The sequence below is a fragment of the Maniola hyperantus genome, chromosome 15, assembly GCF_902806685.2.
Source record: "Maniola hyperantus chromosome 15, iAphHyp1.2, whole genome shotgun sequence".
NCBI lineage: Eukaryota > Metazoa > Arthropoda > Insecta > Lepidoptera > Nymphalidae > Maniola > Maniola hyperantus.
In genome coordinates this window covers 7,867,993-7,878,581 of record NC_048550.1, presented here as the reverse complement: position 1 = coordinate 7,878,581, position 10,589 = coordinate 7,867,993, and the positions used below count along the sequence as shown (strand labels likewise).

Below are 10,589 nucleotides of genomic sequence, written 5' to 3'. Positions count from 1 at the left end.
AACTATTGATAGTTGGCCAATGTGTAGTTGGACTTGGAATAAACTATAAAGCGAGACAAAAAATTACCGTTTCTAATTGATCTTGTTTTTGGTTTACTGTAGGACATTTTTTATAAGCATAACTACAGAACCCTACCTTACGTGTGTTGTGATACGCCCAATTTTTAATATGCGTTGATTAAATTTAATATTTTAAATGGTCGCGAATTATTATATTTGTATTACAAATGTTACCTCAGATAACTATTATGTTTAATATAAATTAAGTAGGTACTTAAATAATAATAATCGCCTCTTACCCACCGAATGTGCCAACTATCATGTTATTACTAATAATAAAACTTCATTATAAAAAATAAATTATGTATTTATTTTCAATTCCATACTTTACACAATATTTACAAACAATTCTCTATTATAATTAGGAATTTTTAAAACAAACAATTCAGTCTTGATTGATATTCTATACAGTTTAACGTGCAAACAAAAACTTTTTTAGGTATAATTGACAAACTACTGCAGGTATGTATATATGTAATTAGTAATGACAATACTGAGAGCCACTTACACAATATAAATAAAACTTACAATAAATTTAGAATCCAAATTAAAAATTACAGTAATATAATCGACTTGCCTATTCGGTTGTACACAAATCTTTCAACTTAATTGACTTGATCTATTATTGTCTATTTAATTTGATCAAATAAATTCACATTTTTATTTTTTAGTTAATATTTAACTTATAAAAGCGATTGATAACCCGTATTTCGAGACTTACTCTGTACCATTGACACTACACCACAGACATGTTACGTTCATATTACAAATGGCGTACTCGTATAAAAATCTTGGTCGGTGATGTGTCAGATACAAGACAAAATAATATGCAGACTGAAGAGATATTAACTTCTTTTTTACATACTTATATATTATTAAATATCATTGCTGTGTACTCAAACATAATTTAACAATAATAAGTTGTAATATTCATTATTTATAAGACCGCTATTAACACACTACAATGATAAAAGTACTAAAAATACATCATTTTCTAAGGCAAACTTGTTAAACTGTATGAATATATCTATAACAGACCATACTTAAGTAACTTTCCATTAAAGATTGCCTTTACATAAATTAAATAGTTATCGAATATAAAATAAATGATTTAAAAATGAAAAACACAATCAGAATAAATAATATTACTAATATAACTTTCTCTTGTGTGACAAGTGCTTTGAGGTAATGTAACATAATATGACAAAACATTTTTGGGGACAGTAAGAAACAAATTACGCTACTAGGCAACTTTAAGGGCTTCCGAGAAGCACGTAGATTTTTGTTTGAGCCAAGCATTTTGTCCGTTTACAGTGTTTGCTTGACGCGACGTTAGAGAAATGAGAAAGTGCTTTTTGCTGACTCAAGCTGATCAAGCAAAACAAAACTATGTGTTTGACGTCAAACCACGACTGTCTCGGAAGCCCTTTAAGTTCATTTTCGGATATTATGATCGCATAACGTATCGTCTAGATAGGAACGTATTTTATTATGTTTAAAGTATGGCAACATGGTCTTATATGAAATGGCAATATGTATTGTTTGTATTTTTTAAAGCCGATTTTTTTAACTTGATTGCCAAGGAGCGTAATTAATAAGTATCCATTTAGTTAATTTAGTCATTATTAGCTTATGTAGTGCAAGTAGCAACAATCAATGATGTCTACATCGATCGTCTTCATCGGTTAAAATAAAAATAGTAAAGTCAGTGACGCGCAAGCTGCTTTGAAAAGCATTTAATAGGGATAATACAAGCTTTACAATAGAATAGGATATATTTAGTTCAAATAAACTTAAGTGCCTTTAAATCATCATCAAAATAATTTACCACTTTTCGATTTAGACAGTATAATTATTATTCATAATCATAACTTTACTATTTGCGCCTTTTCAAATCACAAGTACATAGTTAAACATTGATTAAACAGTTATTAAACTTTTAAAAATACTGATGGTATGTAATAATTTATCTACTGTTTAGTTTTTTTCCACCAAAAACTAAAAGTATATAATAAGATATGAGTTATTATAGAAATAAATAAAACTAACATCTATCGATTTCGAAATGATCTTGGACACATGATCAATACAATATGCTCGTTTGCCTGCACAGTGCACAGTGCACACCACTGATTGATAATAATTGGAAGGAATATTAAAATAATTCTTCTTTTTCCTAGCATAAAGCTTGTTTCACACTACGGCATATAAATTATATTATAGTCCGGTCAAAATAGATATTCAAGGTTACAATAATTCACATAGAGCTAAAAATTGGTACGAATGTTGGGAACACCAATATATAAATAAATTGTGAAATTCCTCACGGATTTATATTGATGTTACCAACATTCGTACCCACTTTTAGGCCTATCGTAACCTTGAATGTCTTTTTTGACCAGACTAAAATACACAGCATAAACTCTGTATAACGACACTGAAGGGACTGCGCATTTTATGACTTTATTGAGAGTTGTCGTTAAATGGAGAGAAGAAGAAGAGAGAAGAGAAGAAGAAGAAGAGAGAATCTGTCGGTGGCTTAACATAATCTTTGTTGTAATTTTTGGCGAAACAATAAATTACTTATTATTTATTATTCTTAATTGAACGCTGTTGCGTATAGTCTGTACTTAGTAGTCCTTCTAACAACAGTTTACACGTGCAAGCAATCCTAATTTGTTAACAAAAGAACGGATTTCTTAGCAAGTTCGGTATTTACGATGCCGACAGTCGAGTTTATTACGGGCTACGATAATAAACCGACAAAAGAACGTACACAGCTGTTTAATTGATGTCGTTATTGAGAGTGAGTATAATGCTACAAAAGAGTGTAACATTGTATGGAAAACAAGCTGAACCAACCAAAGCCGTGTGATTTCGATGCTTTATGGAGTTTGTCGTTAAATCGAGTGACGTTACATAGAGTTTGCACTGTAATTTATATCCCGTAGTGTGAAATGAGCTTAACTTCCTGATAGGGTTAATTAATATTATCGAAATGCACAATCGGTCGACGAACGATTGTAGGAAAGGATTTGTTAGGCACAACATGTCTTAACCCTAGCCAGTAGGTAATGTGATGCCTAGTTACCGTAACCTTAAATTAATTACAACTATCTCACTCTCGCTTCTTACATACTTCTTTGATCATGTGCTGTGCATTTACGAATCAGTCTTCTATATAAATTATATTTGACGATCAATGTGTAGTAGGAACATTGCCAGAACCAGAATGTCAAACCAGAAAAATAAATAGTAAGAGGACAAAATAAACTTCATAAACATTAATATCGAAAGCTTCTGTATACAAAAAACAGTTATATAGAGAACATTTTTAGACAAAAATAAATAAATAGAAGAAGTATTAAGTAAATAAAACTAAACTTTGTAGGCCTTGTAAGCGAAAATAGTAGTTTTACGATGAGCTAGAGGTACGCGTACACGATATTACGTGGCCAGTTCAGTCAATTATGACGTCACGAACACATGGAGCAATTTATCGTAATACCCAGCAATATCTGAAAATTTCAGCAGTGTTATGCAAAATAATTGCTCCAGATACTTGTATTCAATAACAATTGCTTAAAAATTGCCCATGTAAGCGCTTCTTTAGGCTGGTAAAGGAACTATGGTCGATTATTTACATAGTAATTCATAACATTCCGGCTCTGACACTACATCACAAGCGAAACAAATACATAGCTAATTTACGGCATACATTATTTCACACGTACATTTATTCAACTCGATTCAACTCCCATGCCCGTTGCACCGAACTAGTGACATTGCGATCATAGCAATCACGATTGGCTCAATTTATAATATAGTCCGCGCAAATTAAATAGTCGTTCTTGAAGTTAGTCGCAATAGCATTTTTAGGCGTCTGTGGAACTCGCGACTCGAGGGAGCGGAACACTAACCCGCATTCGCCATCTGCATTAGTGTGAGTGCTCATCCGTACACAATACACGAGCGCATAGAGCACTCGCATCATAAGTCAGAGGCGACTATTTAACTGCCGGGAACTAACTATACTCTTGCTACAACAGTGTATTTGGCAATAGTAGAAGAGTGTCAGCCACTGACCTCTACAAGTACGCTGGACTTACGATTGAAGCAACTCGATTTTCGCCATTTTGGCGCTGATATAGCAGCAGTGAACGCACTCGGAACTAAATGTTAGTGATGAGACATCTGTCAACATAGTGTATCTAGTGTCATCTTTGATACAAAGTGTCAACTTTACCTCCCGGTGCCCTTGGTGGGGTGGTGGTGGTGTGGTGGTGCCCGGTGCGCTTTGAACTGGCATAAAAAATAACTGTAACTTTGTATGACACACCTTTTCCAGCGTACTTGTAGGTATATGTCTATTTCAGTGGTGATAGCCAGTCGGAGGTGATTGCGATAATCTCATTGCAGCTGTCATTCCGTGCTAGGGCCACCGATCGCCAGTGAAAGTTTACAGCTCTCACAGCTCGCCTCGTATGCTAAATGTTAACGACTGACAAGTAATACAGGTGGCATGTTACTATTCACCTCCTTCTAGGTGCTCTTCTTGGGCATTACTGTGTGACGGCTCAACACTTTGCGCTTCTGCTTCTGTAGACAAAATGCTCTCGTTATTTTTTTAATCACATGCGAGAAGTAACAGCCTAACACCCCAAACATATTAACGGTATTCGGATGTACCAGAAAACTGTAAAAACATTGTAATGTATTGTAGAACTATTGTAGAAAAAGCTACTTTAAAATAACTCAGGTAATCTTCTTTATTAACGAGAATTTGAATATCTCAGCTTTAATTTTTTAATTAATTAATTGTCTTTTGTCCATTACTGAGTTCATGCATTGTCCATCTGTGTGTTGAAAGTACAGTTGTTGGGACTTACGGGAAGGTATCTGACATAGTTTCTGGCATAAATCGTTTTTATTTTATTGTCAATTTATATACAATTCCTTACAATGAACATTATTTACCTACTCATTTAAATGTTCTAATTATTATAAATGCACATGGTATATAGAAATGGAAGTTTAAATATTGTGGTTATCTTAGCTTTAGTAATGATTTGGGTTACTAAAATGAATTTTGATTTGACATGCAAATAATATTTTTCACAAAATATAAGAGCTTAGAAATACATAATATACATATTAATTAACGCTTACATGCACAAAAAAAGACGTTAGTCATTAGATTGTTGGTCAGTTAAGATTAAGTTTAATGTGTGCCAATAAAGAAACTAATCGAAAAAAAGAAGAGATTTTATATCGCTTACATAGTAGGTATACCTATGTAATGTGTGAGCGACACGAAATGATTAGCGACGCTTCGCTTCGATTCGTTTCTTTCTTGACACGCATATATCTAACAGCATTTCTTGACCCAAATGTATAGATACCTCATACCACACTCAAGCTGCAAAAGCCTTTGTGTTGTTCTGTGCAGCAAAAAATTGGTCGATGAACATCGACCAATTTTTATATAAGAAATGTATAATTCCAATAACCTTCTGTCGCGTCGCAACATATAAACATCACAATAATATGTTTGCGCCTTGAGAGAATGAACAGAAAGGGAAATCTACTAAAACAATGTTTAACCTTTATTTAGGGGTAAAGCAACAATGCTGTTTTAGACAAAGCTATAGGTATAGCGCATAACTGAGTATAGGCTGAGGTAATGGAGCGGTGCGGAAGGGGCCATCATCATCATCATCAACCAATAGACGTCCACGGCTGGACATAGGTCTCTTGTAGGGACTTCCACACGCCACGGTCTTGCGCCGCCTGGATCCAGCGGCTCCCTGCGACTCGTCTGATGTCGTCCGTCCACCTAGTGGGGGGTCTTCCAACGCTGCGTCTTCCGGTACGAGGTCGCCAGTCCAGTACCTTGCGACCCCAACGTCTATCGGTTGTACGAACTATGTGCCCTGCCCATTGGTACTTCAGCTTCGCAACCCGTTGAGCTACGTCGGTTACTCTAGTTCTCCTACGGATCTCCTCATTTCTGATTTGATCACGTAAAGAAACTCCGCACATAGCTCTCTCCATCGCCCGCTGAGTGACTCTTATGAGGCCCATAGTTAGCGACCATGTCTCGGATCCATATGTCATCACTGGCAACACACACTGTTCGAAGACTTTGGAAGGAATAGAAGGGGCCATAGTTTTCATAAATTAACGAATCACAGCTCTCGCGTCACGTCATCACCCCTCCCGCACCGCTCCTACCGCAGGAGCATTCGCAGTTATGCGTTATGTCCGTATTAGTCTACATTACCTAAACACTCACCTAATGGCCTATATTATTTTTGAAGCAACTGAAACAATGTGAAGTGGGAATTGAAAGCACACTCAAAATACTACGTATCTACATGTCGTAAAACTAAACCATAATAATACATACGGCTATAGCAATTCAAAAATACCATAAGCTGCAACAAAATAATAAATACATATTATGAAATTAACCACAGGTAATGCGAATAAGAATTTTATTACAAAAAAAATACATTTATAGATAGGCGTAGCGCAGATGACGAATAAAATCGGTGAAAATATAAATTAAAATCTTCGAAAAAAGGTCCGCACGAGTAGATATTACTAGTGACTAATGCTGACTCTCGCTGACCCATTCCGATTTTCGGTCCTGAGGGCCTAATATGCGCTCCACGCGAAAATTTTGTCTACGCATTTTCTCGTGTTCATTCATAGAGATAAGACGAGTAAATGCGTACTTAGACAAAATTTGCTCGTGGGGCGCATGTTAGGCGTGCTGATATACCTATCGGGGAAAACGATATTCTCCAATACAATATGTGACATTAATTATGAATACAGACCGCGTAAGGCGTAAGCAACTGCTTTTAGTGCATATTCATTTGTACCTTGTAAGTTGTAACCGCACTACACAAAACTGGCAGGTCTAAAAGTAGTGTTATATCTTTTTCATACATATTGTATCTTGTCGGAAAAGGATGGGCACCACTCACATCTATTAATACACGCTGGACCTGTCATTGCCGACCTGTTTTTGTAGCAACTGGATTTTAGCCATTTTGGCGCTGATAGTAGCAGTGAGCGTACTTGGAACTAAATGTTAGTGATGAGGGATCTGTCAACATAGTGTCAACACGAAAGCCATTTGACACAGTGTCAATTTTAATTTCAGCTACGTTTGATGGGGGCTTCGAATCCGGTACAAAAATAAATGTGATTTTGTATGTTTTCCAGCATACTTTTATATGTCCATTTCAGTGATGATTGGGCACTGATTTGAAACCTGCAAGTTTAGGACTTGGCACAACCGAATAGGCACCAAAGTCAGACATAAAACTATGATCTACTAAAACCAGTCATCTGCGTTAAGCCTTAGAAAGTAAACTAGTACCAGTATAGTAACAATAACCAAAGCATAATATTACGTAGCAGTTTTTAATGAATAAAGAGTATAAAGCAAAATATTTTAGTAAATAGGACAGTACTATATTGACTGTGAACTGGCAACCAGTATCCAGTACTATCTCAATTTTGATGAAAGAAAAAGCTTTCTAACTTTTTAAATAAACGTTTCCTTGAACTAAATAATGATTGTACCTACCTCTGTTAGTGTTAGGCGAAGACTCGCTTTTGTGTGGATACATTTTCAAATTTTTGTTCTAAACTAGAAAACTGTCGTGAAACTGCGGTGTAGTATGAAGTGAAATCGTCAAAAAATTGAGATAGGACATGTTGCCAGTTCGCATTCGATATGTAGCTAATAAAATGTAAAATAAACTGACCTGCAATGGCTCTATCGACTTTCTGTTTGTCTCTGACGATGTAAATAGCCGTTAACAGGAAGAATATGCCGCCGAGCACTTCGACAAAGCATGTGATGAACAGCGCGCGCTGCAGCGACCTGAACTGTACGCTGAGGCTCGCCGGCTGCGGCGCAGACCTCTTCAGACTCTCGGATATCTGGAAATAAAGCAAATCATCAGCCATGAAGTTAGTGGGGTTGAATAGACACTTCATAGCTTCTCAATATAAACGTATTACGTCTATTCAAAGTCAAAGCCAAATCTATTCAAATTGAGTACCATTGTACACTTTTTGATGGTCAGTTGTAGAATTCGTAAGATGTAATGGTGATAATTAATTACGTAAACGCGCCCAGGGTCTGAGAACTCTAAGAAGAGCCTACAAGAAACTCTGCCGAGTTTTTTTTTTATTACATATCACCACTTTACAAAATCACTTATTAGAACCAACAAAGCTGTTTATATGTGTTTGTATCATTCTATTATTTATCGTTCTAGATCTAAAACTAAGCCAATTATCGATTTATCTCTTCATCATTTATGTTCGACATGGAGGAGTACGATAAAAAGAGGCGTTTATTAACATCGATATATAAATGACAAGATATGCTCAAGCGAACAAAAAATTTCACGGTTTTGGAACCAAGTAAATCAGCGCCACCTCTTAGATATTAATGAACGACCCGTTTGAAATCCAGACGTCACTGAGGTTGCATTGGTGCTAAATAAACATTTTAGGACCAATGAGTCGGTGCCATTTTGCTTGTTCAATGGCCCTGCCCTTACGAAGTAATATATAAGTCAATGTTTATTAAATAGATCGCAGCGCTGTGCAAGTTGAATTGCATTTTATTGCGTCGTAATAAGAGTCGCTGTTTATTTAAACATTTTTTGCAGATTGACCCTTTTGTACTTCAAGGTACAAAAAAAGAAATACAGAAGACGACTTGTACAAAAAGTTGTAAAATTAATAGAAAACAAAATGCTCACCACTCCTACTAAGTACGGACTCCCAGCATCCCCAAACATGTGTGAAATCAAGATCTGGAAAGCTTCGGCCGTCGATCTTCTAGGTGGTATGACCACGTACTGCAAATTGAGAAAGCTTTTATTATAAGCTGATGCAAAAATAATTATTGTTAGATCCGGAATACAGTATTTAAAACAATGTAAAATAATTTTCTAATCGCTAATCTAAAAGCTGAAATTTTGCAGAGGTTCCCTTCATAATGTAGATAATGAATAAGACTAGATTTTTCGAAAATTGCGGCTATTAATTCAATATTTTTCTTATCTCATTCCAATTGTGAAGTGTCAATAATTTATGTAGATAATATTACAGAAATTACTGATTGATCCTTATTTAATTGAATTTGTGAAAAAGTTATAGAGCTAGGCTTTCTCATTTTTTCGTATATTTTCTGCTGATCCTATATCTACAAAAACAGAGATAAGCATTTCTGGAAATGGAATGGTTACTTAGCATTTACCGGTATAAAATGATATTATTGAAAAAAATTCTTTTTTCATAGATAATAATATCCTGACAAAATGCTTAGTAACGCCATCTATGTAAAACTTCAAACACTACGTGATAAGACCAATTAGCTGTAGTTGGTAAGCATCGTAATATCAGCAACAGATAATAGATGTCGCTGTTTTGCAAAATAAAATTGAAATCAGTCTACATTCGAACTAATACTAATAATTATTATTCTAATAATAAAAATATTCCAATGAGAAGTTATCAACAATAAACTTTATTTTCCCTCCCTCATGATACGATATAGATAAATGAGCGACTGATTTCAATGGCATGCGCGTAAAGCAAGGATTTAAGACCATCATGCTAGGAGATGACATTTTAATTACTCGGATATAAATATAAATAATAGCAAAACGATATTTAGAAAGTTGTATCATACTTTACTTATCACATTTTATATTAATATCCTCATAATTAATACACAAACGTATACGACTGTACCTACTCGTGCACTTATTCTAACAAAATAAAAACTAAAACAACATAAGCATTACACTCAAAGGCAACCACCAAAGTCCGTAATTAAATCTATCATCAGGCTTTAGGACTATTCTTTGAAATGTTTAGAGGATTTGTCATACGAAAGTGGATCTTGCGAACGTGCCTTAATCTATCCATACCAATATTATAAATACGATAGTGTGTCTGTCTGTCTGCTAGCTTTTCAAAGCCTATCTGTTTTACCGATTTCGATGAAATTTGGTACAGAGATAGCTTGTATCCCGTGGAAGGAAATAGGCTACTAAAGGATTTTTAAAAACTTAAATCCACGCGCACGAAGTAGCGGGCATCATCTTGTAGCATATAATGCTGATGCTATATAATGCTGTAAACATCCCGCGTTAGCCATTTGACCTTCTTTCTTTCACACTTAAACGTTTCCGTCTGATGTGTAGCCTTTTGACCTATAATAACCCTACCCAAACTACTGGAAAAACCGTGCCGCCAAGCGATTTAGCGTTCTGATACGATGCCGCGTAGAAACCAAACGTGTATGGGTTTAATGAAAACAGCCATACTGCTTCCATCTTAGATTTTAGTCTTGTATAGTTGGTATGTTTTAGTAGTCGTGGTCTGTGGAATACGTGTGTTTGAATATAAATAAATACGCGAATGATCATTATCATTATCATAATCATCGTCAGTCTATGGAATATGGGTGTCCGCTGTTGGACAAA

The 10,589-nt window shown here is 35.2% G+C and overlaps 1 protein-coding gene across 7 annotated transcripts in view; it reads right to left on the bottom strand.

Moving 5' to 3' along the window:
- Positions 1–352: 352 nt before the first annotated feature.
- The window catches only part of spin (Protein spinster), a 52,854-nt gene continuing 42,617 nt past the window's right edge, over positions 353–10,589 (bottom strand). For 2 of the 7 annotated variants that reach the window (XM_069503421.1, XM_034975872.2), the window contains exons 7-9: positions 8,856–8,954; positions 7,845–8,022; positions 353–4,659 (exon numbers count right to left, since the gene is read on the bottom strand). In XM_069503421.1, the coding sequence (XP_069359522.1) occupies positions 4,589–4,659; positions 7,845–8,022; positions 8,856–8,954 (348 nt within the window). In that variant the 3' untranslated portion in view covers positions 353–4,588. Of the gene's footprint in view, positions 4,660–6,355; positions 6,384–6,469; positions 6,498–7,844; positions 8,023–8,855; positions 8,955–9,005; positions 10,578–10,589 lie in introns of those variants that run through there. The other 5 variants (XM_034975873.2, XM_069503423.1, XR_011237606.1 and 2 more) reach the window with 5 other exon arrangements.